The sequence below is a fragment of the Gossypium arboreum genome, chromosome 2 (assembly GCF_025698485.1).
Source record: "Gossypium arboreum isolate Shixiya-1 chromosome 2, ASM2569848v2, whole genome shotgun sequence".
NCBI lineage: Eukaryota > Viridiplantae > Streptophyta > Magnoliopsida > Malvales > Malvaceae > Gossypium > Gossypium arboreum.
The window spans coordinates 109637180-109657173 of NC_069071.1; the positions used below are offsets into that span (position 1 = coordinate 109637180).

General features: G+C 31.9%; 1 protein-coding gene across 1 annotated transcript; it reads right to left on the reverse strand.

Annotated features, from left to right (window-relative positions):
* Positions 1–8372: 8372 nt before the first annotated feature.
* On the reverse strand, positions 8373–11448 carry LOC108464028 (BTB/POZ domain and ankyrin repeat-containing protein NOOT2-like). The gene is made up of 2 exons (XM_017764096.2): positions 10581–11448; positions 8373–9683 (listed from the first exon to the last, which is right to left on the reverse strand). The coding sequence occupies exons 1-2, from the start codon at positions 11052–11054 to the stop codon at positions 8685–8687; spliced, it is 1473 nt and encodes a 490-aa protein (XP_017619585.1). The 5' UTR covers positions 11055–11448; the 3' UTR covers positions 8373–8684.
* Between the last annotated feature and the right edge of the window lie 8546 nt (positions 11449–19994).

A 19994-nucleotide genomic window follows, 5' to 3' on the forward strand; every position in this document is an offset into this window, starting at 1 on the left:
GACTCGAATAACTCGAATAACTCTATTTGTTTAACTTGAAATTCGAGTTTTTTTTTTCAATTTTTTTGAGTCGAATCGAATTTTGCTCACCCCTAAGTAGAATAGAAGAATTCCAAGACTGCCATCAGTGTTGCGACATAGCCTGAGGATCTTGCGACACACCCCTGAAGATACCTTGAAGATGAACATAGTACCCTCGATGTCGTGACACAAGATCTGGTGTGTCGCTACAACACCTCTGTACGAGAAATAATCATGAGCGAAGGGTGTTTTGGTCCACATAATCAAATGTTAAGCACGACGACGACTTTCATTTTGTATAATTTTCACATGTTATAAATAGGTTCATTTAGCACATGTTATGGACGACTTTCATTTTGTATAATTTTCTTCTTAGATTTAGCTTTTAGTTTTTCACTTTTCTCAGGCTTAGGTTTTATTTCAGTTCCTATTCTTTGCTTTTGTGGGGGAAATCAAATTTGTGAAAACCATCAAACTCTGTGAGGATTGTGCACTTAATTCTTATATAAATCAGGCTTCTTCTAAATTTTATACTCTTGAATTATTCTTCATGTCTATTCTTTCTATCAAGTTTACATTGTTTATTAGATCATGAGGAACTAATCCTCCTGTGGGAGATTAGCAAGTAGAGGTATGATTAATTAACTGTTTTGTAAGGATTTATTAGCGGATCAACTGTTTAGAAAAGAAAGAACCTAAACCCTAGGCCTAACAACCTTAGGAAGTCATCAAGATGGGAATTAACCCAAATTTGGTATGACCTATCCGTGAACACCTTAACCCTAAATCGGTTTGGACTTTGAGTTCGAGAGATAAGTAGTTATTGTTGACTAAGTATTTCAGTGGAGGATTGGATGATCCTGCTAGGCTATTGACTAGTTGATTGAACAAGAAAACTCGAAATAATAGTTGGTTATGATTACTGAAGCGAGCTAATCACCCATGCTTAGATTTGATATATATTTTACTATTTGATTTCTCATGATTTATTTCTTTATTTTCTTTTCTATTATTGCTATTATTAGTATAGATCACTAAAACCTTTCTTTTTATTCATCATAATATAATCCCTTTAAAGTACTACTTAGATTTACTTATGTTTAGATTAGGATTAATTTAGTGCTCGCCTCCCTTGAGTATGATTCTCGGAGTACTCACCTACTCCGTTGAAACTATATTACAACTTGACTCTTATACTTGTGGATACCACCTTTCTTATATTTTGTGCAAGATTTCTACTCTAGACGTTGGTACACCTGGAGGCGGTCAGTAATTAAGTTTCGTTTTAGATTAATTAATAAAATAAAATCTGATTATATTATTTTAATACTTTATTTATTTATTTATTTATGAACCTAATTTTGATATTCGTCTCAAACCCTCAATTTAATAACCCGATTCTACTAACCTGATTTTTGGGATGTGAAAGTTGCGACACAGGCCATATAGTGTCATGACACCGACGTGGCGATGTCACTTAATGGACCAAGGGTGTTTCCGTCCGCACAATAAACTTTAATGAGAAATAATGAGTCGTTTTAGGTCAAGGACCAGCTGCCAAACCTAGGCTTATAAATAGAATTGCTCTGAACAATTGAGGAACAACTTTTTACTTAGTTTTAAATTTTACTTTGAATTGTAATTTAGAATTCTTTCAGTTGTAATTTTTATTTCAATTTTCTTTTTCATTCTTCACGGGAACTTGACTGTAGATTTGTCAAACTCATTATGGACTACTGTTCGCGCCGCATTTTTTTATTTATATCAGGATTTCTCTCATCTTTACTTTTGATCTTTTATAAATGTTCATCTTTCAAATCAATTGTATTGTATGTGTTAGATCCATAGGGAACTAATCCAGTAAGGGAGATTAATGAGTGGATGTGAGATTAATTAACAACTATGTACGATTTCTTAGTGTATCAGTTAGTTGGGAAAGGAAGAACTTAAAATCCTAGGCTTGACGACCCTAGAAAGTTATATAGGTAGGAATGAACCCGGAATCGATATTGCCTAACTGTAAAAGCCTTACCCCAATTCTGTCTAGATTGTGACATCAAGAGATAAGAAATTCTTGTTGACTCATTAGGTTAGTGGAAGGCCGAGAGACCTTGCTAGATTAATGACTAGCTGATTGAATAGAACCCAAAGTAGGATAGAAAATAAAGAGAATAAAGAAAATGATTTTGGTTCTTGTATTTGGTGGAAGAAGAAAGCAAGCCTTCTATCATAAGTCTTCACTAATCCATGGTAACTTTTATTTTTTTAGTTGGCAATTGATAGTCACAAATTATTGAGGTTACCCATGCTTAGGTGTGAACAATTGAAGAAGATTGGAGTTTTGGTAGAAAATTTAGAGGCTATTTGGTTGGAAAGAAAGAGTTGAGGAAGCTAATTATTGTTTATGCATCCGAGGTTCTATTATTGAAATTAGATATATTTAATATTAATTATAGTAATTATGTACATGGTGTCGGAACCATTTTACAAGGTTTGAAAAAACGGGGTTCGACTTTTAAAAAAATGAAATCTAAGAGTCGCCACCAATCAGTTTAAGTGTGATTGAACCACCTTCAAACTACTTTTTGTTTAAAATCATTTGTTTTGGTCAACGAAATCAAGAAAACGGGTTCGGGAGCCGATTATGTACGAGGAAGGATTAGCACCTTCGTAACGCCCAAAAATTGATACCAAATTGAATAATTTTCTGTCTTTAATGTCAAAAGATTGAAAGAATTTAGAAATAAAATCTCTATTTTAAAAAAAAACATAATTATTTGAAAAAGAAATCAAGATTCCTTCGCTTCAAAAGAGTATAAACATCATATCCAGCATGATTGGACATGATATCTTTAAACTTTCGCAACCGAAATCATCTTGTAATTTGTCAAACTCGTTTAAAAGGATGTTTTTAGACATTTAGACAAACGAAAAATCTCAACCCATCATGTTAGGGCACCACTTCCCGAATTCCTAAACACCAAAAGCATTGCCTCACTTTTTAAAATTCCTTTTGGATTAAATGAGATATGATTTTTTTAAAATAATGATGTATTTTACATATTACAAGAAATTAGTACTAAATAAACCTAGCTACATAATAGATGCTTTATCATTTTATGCGAATATAATATAGAAGATGATAAAAATAACATAACTCATATAATACATTAGTATTTCATGCATATATAATCATAAAAATGTGCATACATTATCATTCCATGAAAGATATAATGTGACAAATAACAAATATAACTACATAATATGTATATGTGCAACAATATTCCATCCAAATGTATAAAAACGATAAATAATATAATAATAACAAACAATTTACGAGATAATATTATTATAGCTACCACAACATCAAATAAATATATAAAGAAAAACTAAAATGAACAAACAAATCATATAAAAGGATAAAATCTAAATATAGTTTGCAAAGAATAAATGAAAAATATTTAAGGCAATAAATAGTAAAGAAAATTTAGACAATGGTTAATATATATATAAATGTATTGTATGATTTAATATATTTAGTATATATTTATAAAAATATTAATATATTACATGAGAACAAAATTTCACATTAAATTTAAAAATATTACATATTAGATTTCAAATAATAATATATAAAAGTGTAATTTTCAACAATAATTTACAAAATTTTAAATTTTACATAATAAATAGTTAATAATAAAATGATATAAAATAAAATAATAAATAATAAAATGATATAATATAAATAATGATTTACATATATAAATATAGTAAATTAATGAATTATAAAGTAAAAATATATATATAATAAAATTTATAAGAAACGTATATAATAAAATAAAATAATATATGTTATTTCTATATAACTAATGTTTATAAAATAGATAATACATATAGTATTTTTTAAAAATAAATATTATATATATATATAAAAGGACTAAAATTGAATTTAATTAAAATTAGGGCTAATTTCAAATAAATGAAAATTTTGGGCTTAATTGGAATGCGTATTAAAAATGAGGGACTCACTGGGCAATTTGTCCTAATCCCAAAACGACATCGTTCTTTAGAATGAATTTTAAGGGCCGTTAGGATTAAATTGAAACAACTATAAAAGATTAGGGCCGAATTAAAATAAAAATAAAATGAAATTACAAAGACTAAAAATGCAAAAGGACCCATTGGGCAATTAGCCCATTTTCCAAAAACACGAGGATCCTCAGCATTAATACGACGCCGTTTTGAAGCTTATTGTTTTAAGCAAAACAACATCGTTTTGTTAGGGCTATATAAGCCAAATTTCAGTTTTGAAATCATTTTAAAATTTGGTTTTTTTTAAAAAAAACAAAGAAAACCCTCTGAAGGAGGGCTGAGGAAGGGTTACCGGAGTTCTCTTGAACCTCTGACCAAAGGTTTGCACGTGCCCACGCGCCACCGTCAACGGCGCTATGTACGGCGGCTAGAAGCTGAAAAGCTTCCTGTTTCACCGCAAATCGAAACGGTACGTCCCTTTCGTTCTATTTTTGTTTTTTGAATATGTATTTAGAGAGAAAAAAAGAAATATATTAATCATCTATGTATTCTCCGGACGACTGTTGATTTCTTTTAGTGTAAAATGCGTTCTGTTTTTTTATTGAGTCCTTGTAAAAAACGTGCCTTTACAAATTAAAAAGAAAGGCTTTTATAGCCCTTTGTAAATCATTACAATTTGGGAAAGAAATCTTTGATTTCTTTCCATATTTTGCTCCTATTTTCTACTGTCATTCTTTCCATTTTGCAGATATTAGTGAGAATATCACGGCGGTGATTGCACTATCGCTGACTCAGGCACCGATTGCGGCGTGGTACAAGGCTGGAGTCACGTCGTCGATGGAGGATGATGAAAAGTCTCTGGAACGGCGCCTAAACGAAAGGTCGTGACTTTTGGTGTTCCTGCGGCGCCTAAGGTTTCAGAAACCTTAGGCCTTTCCGTGTTCTGTTAACAATTTGGGCCTGTATGTTTTGGGTTAATGGTGTATTGGGTTAATAGATTTTGGGCCAAGGGTTTAGGCTAATCGGGTCTTGGGTGTAAACGTGCTTAGGTATTTGGGTCAATAAATTGTAATTGGGCTAAATGTAATCTGAACTTGTAAATGGACTGTTTAAAATAAATAAACATTCATTTATTTTTTATTTTTGTTTTTGGTTTTAAGGACGGGCAGATTTGGGCTGCTACACATGGTGTTGGTGTTTATATGTTTTGAAGTTACAAAAGCTGATTTTGGTGAAGGATCCAACAAAGGAAAAGCCGAAGTGATAAAGAAATGATAGCTTGGAGTGTGGGTTTGTGTTCTACAATCTTTGAGATATCCATTATTATGTGTTTAGTTTTGGGACAAGAGAAGATAACTTGGAGTGTGGGTTTGTGCTCTACAATCTTTGGCATATCCATTATTATGTGTTTAGTTCGTCAAAGATTATGGTAATATAATTTGAGTGCCCTAATGAACTGGTAGGAATTAGTTTTGGATATAATTGACTGTCAATAGAAAATTAAAAATTAATATTGAATTTCTCACCGGTCGAATAGCTTTGTAGACGGTATTGGTAGAGATTTTCAGCCAAGAGCCTTGTGAACCAAGCCACGAAATTGTAAAACACCGACAAAAGCCTTGTGGACAAAGCTGAATAAATACAGATGCCTTTGTGAAAAAATCGAAGTAATCTCGAGTAACGGTTCCTTAAAATGCCATAAATGTTAGATTGTTTCATAACCATATAACAGATATATTTAAGTTAAAATATGCAACAAGTTATTACACTTTCATAAATTTAGAATTTAATATCTATATTTTTATTTTTAAAATTTTAATTATTCTACTTTCACATTTTAAAATTCAAATTCAACTGTTAACACTTTTAAAATCATTTTGCTAAATTCAAGTTACAATGTTATCTTTTTAGTTTCATGGTTATCAAGTGAGGGTTTTTTTTAATTTCAAAATGCCACACCAATAAATTTAATAAAAAGTTCTGATATAATTAACAATTGGACTTAGAATTTTAAAATTTAAAAAGTAAAGAGATTAAATTCTTATAAACAAAATACAAAGACTGAATTTCAAAATTGTATAGAGTATATCACAATATTTTTTCACTCACATGTACCATAATTTAGTATTGATATAATTCTTTTTGCATTAGACATTGCATCTCCACTGCAGCAATCAGTCTATAAGAGAATGTCGATTTTTAACATATGTACCAATGAATACGGACTTTAACCTAAATAAAGCTAGGATAACATTTACGTGTATTTTCTTTTTTCTTCATACGAAAGCAAATTAACATATATACATGCATGCAAAATTTTGAAGAGGGGATTCAGCATCCTCATGAAATTGCATTATTCCATTTCTCAAAATCATGTCATTAACTTTTTATTTAACATCAAGAAATGAAATTTCTTCACTACAATTATTCACTCAACAACATGCTGTTAGGAGCTGACAAATATTATAGTACTGAAATGTCAATGAAGATTACAAAATGCAGTTTCACTATCTTTACAGTTTTGTTTTATTCATACAAGTTTCCACTACATTCACGTTATACATGAAAGTAATCATATATCTAAACACATGATATCATTGAACACATCAATAAGTATGGGGTGTTAACGAGGATAGACTTAAAACTCTTGATAGAGACAGATTGCATATATTTTCGTAACCAAGTCAGTATTAACAGGATCGGTATAAAAAAGAAAAGATCATTTGTGACATTCATAATGCTAGTCTAAATTTTTTGCTTGTTAAGAAATGACCATGGTTATGGATCAGTATCAGATGACTAGCTAGGTTGTAAATATATCAACAATGTTTGCATTGGACATATATGGTTGTATAACAAGCTAGTAGGTGCAAGAGTATTAGATTGTAGGCATGAGAGTTGAGTTCAATCCCAAGCAACCCCATCCCCTACCCAATTACCAAAAGAAAAAGGAAAAACAATAGTTCAATAGTCAAGCATCATCAAAGACATCTAGTTAAAGACAAAGAACACCTAGAAACGGGATAAAACCGAGAATGCTAATTTAGTCATTAATCATTCAATAAAAGTAGGAGTCCATAGGGGTGTGTGTATATCCATAAATATATAGGTCTTTAAAGATTATTCCATATCACAAATGGCAAAGAGAAACAAAGAAAGCCGCCTAAATTAATATTTAATAAACGTGCTTAATTCAACGGCTGACTCATGGCTTGAGATACCAAAGAAAAAAACATTTATAATTGTTGTATAAAATGAACATGATATATATGCAGCTCGATGTGTTAGTTTCAACATTTTCATACGAGAATCAGAATGTATTCATTTGCACCTTTCTGCAACTAGTGAATGAGAACCAAGAAGATGCTGGATTTTCCTAGGAGATCCGCTTGCGAGTGAAACTGCATCTATATGCTGGTGAAATGAAACCAGTTCAATTCTAGATTTATATATATATATATATATATATATATATAGTGGAAAGTGAAGTAGCCCCAGGGATGTGCTGACCTACGTACCCAGAGGTTGAGACAAAAGAATTAATATTAAGAAATCTATGGTTTAGCTGTAAATTTTTGTTAGTATCGGAGGCCAAAAATGGCAAGGGGGACAAAAAGGAGGATTACATGGAGGGAATCCAGATTTAGATAATACCAATATATTATTAAGCTGTCCTGTGTGGTCACACTCAAATGTTGCATCCATACAAGACAAACAACCAATCAATTTTGTCCATTGCCTTGTGATTTTTCTACAAAAATAATTAGACCACTCCTATATAGCCAATTAAGCTTCTCCAAAAGCCCATTGAGTGCTAGAAAAGATATGGAAAAGAAAAAAAGGGAATCCGAAAGACAGCTCATTTCTTTCAATATAAAAATGTGTAGTTCAAACTAAGCCTAATGAAGCCCAAGATAACCCCACCACTCCATACAAGCCAAACTCCTCCCTTCTTAATTATATATCTTTTCTTACTTATAATTACATGTACATATAGTACTAAATTACTTTATACCGTGAAGAATTTTATCATTTATTTACTGACATATGTATATAGTGTATGTATATGTTTGAAGTAGTTGTACATAGAATGAAATGCAAGTGGTGCAAAAAAAAAAAAGGTGGGTGTGGTCGTGTGGGGAGACAAGAAAAAAAAGAACAGGTAAGAGAGAAATAGGGCATGATATTTTGATACTATGAATAAATACAGAGGAATTGACAGATTGACCTGCGTCTCACCTCATCACCTCCCTCCCCTCACCACAGAGCAAATCTCAGATCCTCCTTGTCGCATCCCAATCAATGAGAGAAAAAAAAAATTAAAAGCTCATGACATCTCCAATGAAACTGCATTTCTTGTCATGGGTCATTGAAAGCCTACAAAGAAATTTGAAAAAAAAAAACACCCCTCACAGCATAGGGAAAAAGGCTAGTGATTGAAATCAAAGGACGGACAAATATATAGATCCAATAATCTCTCATGAATGAGTTTCCATGAACTACTATCTTGCCTGTCTTTCACCATCCATTTGTTTTATATTATATATATATAGAGAGAGAGAGAGAGTAAGAGAGAGAGAATGAGATTGATATATAGAGAGAGAAAAAGAAAGAGAAAGAAAGTGTTGGAGCTAGAAGTCATGAGAGTGATGGTACATTGTTGGGTCATGTCGATTCATGGCTTCTCTTTGACTGTTGTGGCTGCTATCATCATCACCCTCCATTCTTGATCCCATTTGAGTTGAAGCTGTAGCACCAAGATTGAGATAAACCAACCTTGAATCCAAATTGAGGTTAGCAAGGTTGTTTCCACTGCTACTGCTATTATGTTCATCACTCATTGGTGGGTAAATTGCAGTTGAAGTTGGTGGATTTACGCTCCCTTCTTCACGCGAGATAACCATAGCTGCTGATTGAACAAGCTCAAGACATAGCCTAAGCTTATTTGGTTCGATGTGAGTTAGCCCCGGCACCGCACCTTTGAACAAGAAATCCGAAGTTAGTGTTCGAAGGATGTCTAAAGGAGTCACCCCATCAACGGTTCTTACATTAGGGTCTGCGTGGTGGTCTAAAAGCACCGCAACCATATCTGGTGATACCATTTCCGCTGCAATGTGAAGTGGGGTTTTTCCCGCAGGCCCCGCCGGGTAGTTAACATCAGCTGCACCAAGCTCTAACAAGGTCTTAACTACTTCCCGGCTGCAGTTCTCAACAGCATAGTGTAAAGCCAAAGCTTCATCAAGATTCAGACCTTCTCCCATCACCATGAGCTTGACTAGTTCAACATCCGAAGAGTCTAATGCCCTTCTCATCCTTCGAATCTTCTGGTCCTCAAGATCAGCAGCTGCGGTGAGATCATGGTGGGGGTGGGGGTGATGATGATGATGATGATGATGATGATGAGGGATTAAGGACCGTCTTGCTAGAGATGACTTGAGACGCAGCTCTTCGATTTTGGCCACCACATCTATGGGCAGATGTTTGGCGAGAACTTCTGGTGGTAGACCTGATTTGGCCACTAGGTGGGAACAAGTAGTCCAAAGTTGGTGCATGTCTTGCTTTCTTGAAGCTATTAGTACTTTCATAACATCTTCAATTGAGGCCTTCTCCACCATACTGGCCAATTGTTTCTGTGAAAAGAAGAGAACCAAGAGCGTCAGCTTTGGTAAATGGAAATGAAAAGAGTCTTCGTTCCCATTGGTTGAAGCTAAACAAAGCGATGGGTGTTTGGGAAAGATTTTATGTGCTTACGAGGGAAGCCATTACCAGAGATTATCAAGATCTAGATTTAGAAAGCCTTTGGTGCGTAGCATTTAGATGGAAGAAACCCAATTCAAGAAAACCAGAAAATATGATTGTACATGACATCTAAATAAACCCTTTGCTTTTTGGGTTATTTGACAATGAATATCATTTGAACAACATTTTTTTTACTCGCAAGAAAATAGTAAATCTTTTCAACATCAACTGTAACCTGTAGAAGGAGAAGTCAAGATGACCGATGAAGAAAAACAGTGAAAGAAAACTGAAGCAATTGATGGTTGAATCAGGCGCTGTAGAAGAAAACTGCAGAAAAAATAACGAAAAAAAAATACTAAAAATTCTGTGTTTTTTTCTGTGTTTTTGCAGAAAAGAGAGTTCCTAAATGAACTGAGAGGATAAAATCCAACTATTTTACAAACATGGAAATGAGGATCGGAAATATGTAGAACAAAAAGGTGTTTAGTTAATCGTTAAAAGAAAAAGAAACCCGGTTTGATCATGATGATCATCATCTTCATGTTCATAAGATTACAAAAAATCCCTTCAATATAAAAAAGATTAAATTACACTTCCCAAAAACAAAGCCTAGTTATTGTCTGGGTACCCAAAAACCCAAAACACAAAGAGTAACAAGACTCCACAGACGCAAGAATCAAGAATCAGACAGCAGAAAAAGAGAGAGAAGGAAAGTAGTTTGTGAGGGTATGTTGATGATGATTGATGACGAAGAGAGGGAAGGGAAGGGAAGGGAAGGGAAGGGAAACCTGAGTAAGCAATGCAAGCTGTTCAACACCAAAGTATCTAGCGGCAGCAAGAGTGTCAAGCGCAAGATCAACGGCAGAGGTGCAATGTGTATGCCAACACGCTCTTTCACTACAATTAGGCCTTGGCTCATGCTTTTGAGGCACAATAGAGACCTGGCCACTATACAAGAACTGTAACAATAGCAAGAACACTTCATATCCCACTGAGTTCACGGGTATAACACCGGGCCTAGACCCTGCTGTTGATCCGCCTCCTCGGTTCATCCTCGAACCAACCGGGTCTAAACCAGCTGGAGGATCAGGTCCGCAGAAGAATTTCCTAAAGAAGAGACTCCTTGCAGCTAAAATACACCTGTGGGCATGAACTAACCGACCCTCTACACTGAAAGTTACATCAGAGAAAGCTTGGCCATTGATGAGGAGGTTGAGGTAGTCGAGGGAGAGAGATCTTAAAGACTCGTCAAGGCTACTCATTTTAGGGTTGTTTTCCCAGAGGAATACAAAAAGAAAAATCTTCTCTTTTTGGATAAACAAGTATGTAGTTGAATCAAGTACACGAAGAAGAAGAAGAAGAAGAAGAAGAAGAAGAAGAAGTAGTTAGAGAAATAAGTAGGGATTTAGATGATGGTTTCATTTGAAAGAAACGGAGGAGGTTACTGTAATTGGTTTTTGTATTGAGAGATTCTTTCCTCTCGATGAAGTGGTGTGGGTTTTTGTCGATAGGGATATATATTTTTTTTTGATAGACAGAGAAAAGAGAAAACTTTAGAAAGAGGGAGAGGGAGAGGGAGAGGGAGAGGGAGTGGGAGAGGGAGAGCAACATGGGTGGATGTTCGGGGCGGCTGAGCTATTTAAAATACACAATTTATTTATTGGAAAATTAAAAGAACAAAAAAAAACTATTTGTTTTTTGTTTATACTATTAAAAATAATACATGGGGGTGGGGTAGGACGCTGGAGAAATGATGATGGGATTGGGATACATGGAAAATTTTGTTACAATTATTCTCATCATTACCTCGTGTTTTACTATTATAATTTTACTCAACTTAACTATTAGTTCAATTTTTTTTTAAAGCCAGCATTTATATTCTCTACTAAACCAAGTAAATTAATCTTATTTTACTCTAAAACAAATCAAGCTTAATTTAAGAGTACTTCAACTAACTAAACTAACATAGATTAAAAAAAATATTTGGGCAAACTAAAGAAATTACTATTTTTGTTTGTCATAGATTACGTTTTAGTCACTTATATTTAAAATATTATGTTTTAGTCACTCACGTTATCAATTTGTTACGAAGTAGTCACTTTGCCATTAAGCTCCGTTACCTCCCTAACGACAATCCTACATGGCAGCCTAAATGGGTTTTAAATGCCAATTTGGATATCCAATTGGAATGAAAATAGATTTTTAATGAAGTAAATTTAATTAATTAAAAATTTTAAATTAATTACACCTTAAACTGGAAAAAAAATCATTCTTCTCCTTTTTCTTTTAGTTTTCTTTTCCATTTTGATTGAAAGAACTATTCTCATCCCAGTTGGATATCTAAGTTGACATTTAAAACTCATTTGGACTGTCATGTAGGATTGTCATTAATGAGGTAATGGAACTTACGATAACGTAAGTGACTAAAATGTAACATTTCAAACATAAATGACTAAAATGTAATGTGAGACAAATAAAAGTGACTATTTTTATAACTTACCCAAAATATTTATGTCAAATGGAATCTAATCTTCCTTTATAAATATTTCTTATCTGTTTCAACTCTCATCATGTTTGAATACGTATATACATCCATATATATATATATAATAATTAATAATGTAATTTGAAAAATATTGGAAAAAATAATGTTAACTCCCGTTTGAGAGTTAAGCCTTAAACTTGTAATTAGGTAAAACTTCTAACAATGCTTCTTCCATATAAAGGAAATTATTTTCAAATATTCTATTTTTTTTGGATAATCATAGACCAAGTATAATTTTATTTGGGTTGAAAGTAATATTCACAAATTTCAAAAATTTTAAATTAAAATACTGAAAATAAATTGAGTGGTCATTTATAAACAAAAGCAATAATATAATTTTAACCTTTTTTCAACCTATAACACATAATATTAGTTTATAAACGAAAATATAAATTTATTTTGAAGGACAAACTTTAATGTAAAATACAAATACATAAATCTATGTATACCTAATAAATTACCAAACATTTCAAAGGTCAAAGCTATGTTGGCTCCATATTGTCTCCCCTTTTAACTTAACACTATGCAACCACCAATAAGGGTGTAATGGCATTGTACCAAAAGAAAGAAAGAAAGAAAGACAAAAACCATGTAGCCTCAATTCACTTCATCTTCTACCGGAGATGTCCCATTTACAAGTACATATGCAACCTTGATCTTTTTAGATTACCTTTTTGGAGGAGCAATCTCAACTTAATGGATATTTTCATTGTTTTTTATTTATTCCTAATGTTACTAAGTTGAGTTTTGGTTTGCTTATATGATGTAAAGGTCTAGGCCTATATTATAAAAGAAGGTTTATCCTTTGTTTCCATCTAAAAAATTTTCGGTAATCTTTTAGAAAAAAAGGTTTGGAAATTACTTCAATTACAGTTAACATTTGTATTTTTTTCTAGTAATAAGTGAATTCTTTTTGTTGTACTGCTTATTGTGTATGTTAGGGTCAACAATAATAAGAAATAGTAAATTGAAATTTTGAATTTTTTTTTATTACAAACTTTCTAAATTAAAAAAAAAAGGAAGAGAGAATAGTTTGGACACTTGAATTTATAATAGTTTAGCCTCAGTTCCTTACCTCCACTACTTTATTATACTTCAACTAAAGATTTTTCCAATTTACAAGACTAATATAGAACCTTCCCTTACTTTTTAAGGGTTAACTAAAACCCTCTAGCTTTTTCACTTCAACCAGTACTCTTTAAGTCTCTTTTAAGGTTTTCTATCTCAAAACCTTAAGTACACTCTTTAATTACAAAAAGAAAGTGCAAACAAATAATCAACCTTTAATAAATGTATTTTTACAAATTTGAGCTCTAAATATAAAGAAATAAAAGGGATGAAAGATATTACAATAATCTCTTAAAAGAATAAGTACAAGAGAAAGAAGATATGAAGTTACTTCTCTTATGTTATCTCTCTTATAAGTCTTGAATTGTTCTTGACTTGTATTTATATTAAGGAATTAGTTTGTGGACGATTGAAGCCATTGGGATGAAAATAAAACTATTTTTGGGTTGAAAAAGTGTTCCTATAGCTCAAGTATCGATACATACTAAAAAGATATTGATACCTTTCACAAAAGTAGTCGTTTATAGTCGTTACAAGGCTAGGTACCAATACCTATTGGGTAGTTATCGATAGCTACAAGTTGGGTATCGATACATGGCCTCTCATTTTGTTTCTGAGGCTATCGACTTACAATGTTTTGATACTTAGACCCTTAGTATCAATGCCTAACTATCAAAATGTCTTAAAAACATTTAAGCAATTTCGTATTTGCCTCGAAAACATTTGGTTAAGTTGAAACTCATTTAGACCATGTTTTTGAGTGCTTTGCAAGTCTTTGAACACGTTTTGAAAATGTTTAGTCATTAAATGACTTAATTAGTAATAAAATTTATCTTATTTATTGTTGTATAAAAAACTTGGGACATCAAAACTAATAATCTTTCCTTTTTTATATAACAAAAAGTTTTAAGAGAAATTTGCATTTTGAAAAACTTTCCTAAATGATTTAGACATTTTCAAAATAAACTCCTCTTTAATAAAATACTTATTGAAGCAAGACTAAAATATTAAATTTTAATAGTAAATACTACAATAAAGAATATATGGATTTCAATAACCGAATCCAAGGGTTTATAAATGACATACATTTTCTCTAAAAAAATGACAAGCATTTAAACTATATATCAATAAGCATACATGCATAACCACTAAACTATTTGCATAAACATTGAAAGATAAACATTTAAACCATATATATATATATATATATATATATATATATATATATATATATATATGTGCAAACTTCATCTTATTCTCCCATTTTGGTATATCAAAAGGTTTGCGAAAATGTAAAAAATTATGGCATTTTGAAAATCAAATCTTAAAGAGAATAAAGTTTAAACAAAAGACTTTCAAAGAAAAAGAAGTATAGCAATGAATGAATCATACTTGAAATCCATTTGTTTTAAACACTTAACGCAATATTCTAAAGTGCGAGCAAGGAAGTCTTAATTGCATAAGAGTTCATCTAAAGATATGTCGAGGGAAATATACCAATTAATACTTAATAAAGATATCAATTGTTATCAAGAATTGCTATCAAGGCATGAACAAAGAATTGCATACTAATGATAACATTAATACAACCATATGCAATTTTTATTTCTAGTACTCACTCTTACTAAATACGTATCCTAATGATTTTCTCTCTGTTTTTTAGATACCAATTGTTATCAAACATAATAGGCATGAAAAGTGCAATGGTATCAAAATTGGGTATCAAAAGCCATTATAGCAATAATGATATCAACATCAAAAGCATAAGAAGAAGAAAGATATACAAAAAATATATTATTGAATGAACAAAACATATAGGCAAACAAAATGCATTTCATTCAATAAGGATATTAATCATTGCGTCTTTTAAGACCATGTTCAAATAAGAGAAATCCATTAGGCATGAACATGGCAATGGCATTCAATTAATAAAATACCAATATGAGTACACAATGGATATTGAAGAATTTGTGATATGAGGCAGGTGATCATCAAACATGGCATATTTATATAAATCGATATCAAATGTAAGCTCAAATAAACATGTCATGGAACGATGGTATGTAAATGATATATCAATTCATAGCATGATACCATTGAGAACTCCAAAGTCTTAAGCCTAAGTAAAAATATTAATTTTATATCCTAAGTCTAATCCTAATTCTAATTGTAGTTCTAAACATGTAAGCTCAAATAAACATGTCATGGAACAATGGTATGTATTGATATATTAATTCATAGCATGATACCATCGAGAATTCCAAAGTCTTTAAGCCTAAGTAAAAATATTAATCTTATATCCTAAGTCTAAGTTTAATCCTAATTCTAGTTCTAAACCTAGTTTTGTTTTTAATCCTAAGTTGAATTCTAAACTTAATGCTAGATTTAATCCTAATTCCAATTCTAATTTTATAAACTAATTCTAATCCTAAGACTCTATACTAATATGTACAAGCACCTTATGCATAGCTTAAGGTCATAAGTGATTAGAGCTTAAATAAAGAATTTAAAGATAAAAGGGTCATAAAAGTTTCAAAACAAGATAATACTTATTGTCATCTTGAATATTTTCAAGAAAGTTTATGAGATAAAATAAAGATGTTCAAGTGATTTTATGACCTTAATTTCAATAAATTCAAATGATCATGCCTTTAAACCTCACATTTTCTTGAAAAGTCATGATTTTCAATAAATGTCATTAAAATACAAAGTATTTCAATAAATTCAAATGATCATGCCCTAATTTCAATAAATGACTTGACCGTACATCACTATATGCACTTAAGGACACAAAAATGAACCTAAAAACCACCTAGTGGTAAAAATATTTTCAAATTCATTAAAAACAAAATTAAGCTAAGCGACTCCGTATAAGGATATGCATAAGTATTACTTGACCATACATCACTATATACACCTAAGTGTTGGAAAAAATCTAGTTTGAAAATGGTTTTCTTATATAGTGGAAAATTAAAATTTTGAAATTCGACTCGGTTTATGATATTTATAGCAATAAACCTTAGACCAAAATCTACCTGTGTTTTTGGATAAGCGGATCCTTGATGTTTTCCTACTTTCAACAAAACGATATTCTTCGCTATTCTCGTACCACGAACTAGAAAAAGTTTTATTTTCTTTTTTTGGTTGAAAACAAAAATTATTTCTTTAATAGAAACTAGTAGAATTATTATTATGGAAAAATATATTAAATAGTTGAGAATAAATTCTCTCTATTTTTCGACAAAGTAACAATTTCTCAAAGTTGTGCAAATAGTTCTACCGATATCATCTAGAAAATTTTGAGAGAATTTTCCAATCTAGATCTAACAAATTTTTAAAAATGAAAAAAAAGATAGAGAGAGCTTGGGTAGCAAGTGGTTTTATAGCCAACCAATTTTTTTTTCTAAAATTGGGCTATTTGCCCTCTAAGTCCTATCCTATTTCTCCCTTCTTCTAATAGCTTCATTTTTAACTACTAGCCTTAATTTACACATTTAAGCTCTACTTTAACCACTACTCCAAATTAGTCTTTATTATTGTTATTTACTAATGCCCCAATTATTAATATCATAATTATTTAATTTAATTCTTATTTTTACTATTATTAACTAATTAGTTAATTTATCCTGTTTCAGTTTCTACGACACAAAACTTGATTTTCTCTCAAACCCATAATATAATGTCCAATTCTACTAACTTGATTTTCAGGATGTAACATTTTTCATTTCTCTATTTCTATTCATTTTGTTCATTTTGATTCAAACACGTAATTCATTTATGGTTTCAACAAGCTAGTGGAGAGACCAATTGAACATATGTAATTAGGGCTCAAATGATTTATAATTAAGTTCTGCCTTTTCGCTTATTAATTATAAACTCATTTAGTCATGAAGTCATTTAACTATAGTATTGTGACTGAGGTCTTCTTAATGACAAACCATTACGAAAAAAACTATTCAGTTCTCGTCCAATGGCCTTGTCATAAGTGCGTTACCCTCATAGGATATCATTAATCTCTCTAGGATTAATATCCACTCTCCCAATATGATCTTATTTTATCTCATGGTAACCATTAAATCTTCCTTCATGAAAAGTCAATTATTATTGAATAGTGATCAAGTTGTTCATCACAAAGATGAATGATTTGTGGCAACATTTTACTTTTCATCAACAATGTAATGCCAATAAGAGCATGTCATTTACCCATGTCTCAGGCTATGAATTCCATTATTGTGAATGACACCACGTACTGCAAAAGTCATACAGCCAACACACCAGCTTTCGATTTCTTATCTATTTGAACTTAGGCTTTTAGTTACATCAAAGTGTACAAGACACACATACATAGTCCGTCATCACTCATGATTAAGGTATGTCACACTATAGGTGTTACAAGTGAATAAATCTATAAATAAATTTAGAATCTATTCTAATTGGGTCTTGTCTGATGTTCTGTCAGTCTAGTCAGTCACACATATGTCTCTATCTTCTGGGAGTCATCCGCTTCGATGCCCAAGATAAAACATCTCCCTAATTGGACTTGGTAGATGACATATTAATGTTTCAATCGGTTTGATCATTTCTGATGAGACTAAAGAAATTTTTTGGTTCGTTTACTAATACAAGCTATCTTTTAGTATCACGATCTAACCACGTGATATTGTTCAGTATTGGTTTAAACATTAGATAACCAGTAAGCAACATTTGCTTCCATTTTTCTTTGCATGCAAAAACCATGTGAGGAAAATTATACAAATTATATTAATGTAACAAATGAATTTGTTTTATTAAACGATCTATTCGAAAAAATTACAAGTGCACTTTGACGAAAATACTACATTTAGGGCACTAGATCCAACAGTATCCTAGTTGCCCTATTGAAGTAAATGAGTTATGTTTCACATTCTTGTGCTCTTTCATATGCTACCCAGAGGACTCTCTAGCTACTAAAGTCTTGGTAAAACAAATCCCCAAGGTATGCCCTCAGATGTATTCTTTGACTACATTCACTATTTTTTCAAACACTATCGTCTCCCTTAATGTGTTTTGTCTTATGTGGTTTCTTTTAGGTTTAGCTATATCCACACTGTTATAGTGTCATAGCTTTTCCATACCTTATATTTGGCCCTCTATAGTAAAGTTAGCTGTGTAACCCTACTTGACACTTATTCACATTATGGACCTACCATTTAGGACAAAAACAAAATCTGATGTCGATTTCCTCGAATCTTGATACGTTGGAAAGTCAAATTTGGTTAATTTGAAGATCTCTTCTGGAATACACAAGCATATAATCCCTCTCTCCGTAAATACTTGAATGTATGCTTAACTGCTTGCCTATGTCTTGGTCCTTGATTCGTTTAATATCGACTTACCAACCCCACTGTAAAATAGATATCTGGACATGTGCATAACATAACATACATGAGACTTCCTATTACTGAAGTATAAGGAACCTTTCTCATGTTTTCTTTTTCTTCGTTATCTTAGGACAGTCCTCTAAAGAGAGACGAAATCTCGATACGAGGGGTTGATTTCCTTTCTTCGAATCAGTCATTTCATAACACTCTAATTTCTTATCTTTGTATGAATCCTGAGACAATACTATCACTTTGTTCTTTCAATCCTTTAGGATTCGAATGCCTAGAACAAACTTAGCTTCTCTCAAGTACTCCATGCTAAACTGTTGGGTTAGCCACAGTTTAACTGACAACAATGTCCTTACATCATTCCGAAGGAGTAGAATGTTATCAACTTATAGAACAAGAAAAACCACCTTTCTATCCTCTAGACATTCATAAATGCAAGGTTCATCAACATTTTGTTCAAATCCAAAAGTCTTGATTGCTTGATCAAATCTTTGATTCCATTGGCGAGATGCTTGCTTAAGTCCATATATGGATCTAAGCAGTTTGCAAACTTTATGCTCATTTTCTTTAGCTATATATCTGATGGGCTGCATCACATAGATGTGATCTATCATAATTCGGTGTAGCAGATTAAACTAGTTTTCGTACTTGAGGGGCTTAAATACAAGCACTTTTATTATGTTTTAGTTAAGTTTTTATATTTTAGTTTAAATTCAATAAAAATTGTATTTTGAGTCTTTTATTGACCTTAGCAGTCGAATGAGGCCTAAAGGTGAGCTAATGTACTTAGTAAGTGTGTAGGAGAATATTCAAAGGCGTAAAAACTGAAAGCTTGTCACTATGTTGCAACACAGGGAGTTCGATGTCACAATATAAGGAGCAGAATGCCAGAATTGCTATACTACCTTTGGTGTCGTGACACAGCTAAGAGATGTCGCGATACACCCTTAAAACTACCCTGAACCTGAGCATACTACTTTCGATGTTGCGACACAGGCATTAAGGTGTCTCGACATCGGCCTTGTACGGGAAACACTTACGAGACAGGGGTGTTTTAGTTTACACATTGAAAAGTTAACACGAGAACGTCAGCTGACCTAGGTTTGAGGACGACAACGACCCTAACTCTATAAATAGGCTTTTAATACACTTGTTGAGAACAATTTTTCATACTTTAAGTTTTCTTTGTAATTTTAGTTTTAATATTTTCTTTTCTTTAA

Excerpts from the sequence above, each read along its gene's own strand:
- LOC108464028 (XM_017764096.2), bottom strand. The coding sequence starts at position 11,054 with ATGAGTAGCCTTGACGAGTCTTTAAGATCTCTCTCCCTCGACTACCTC. Across the intron at positions 9,684-10,580 it reads AGCTTGCATTGCTTACTCAG|AAACAATTGGCCAGTATGGT; the intron begins GTTTCCCTTCCC and ends TTCTTTTCACAG.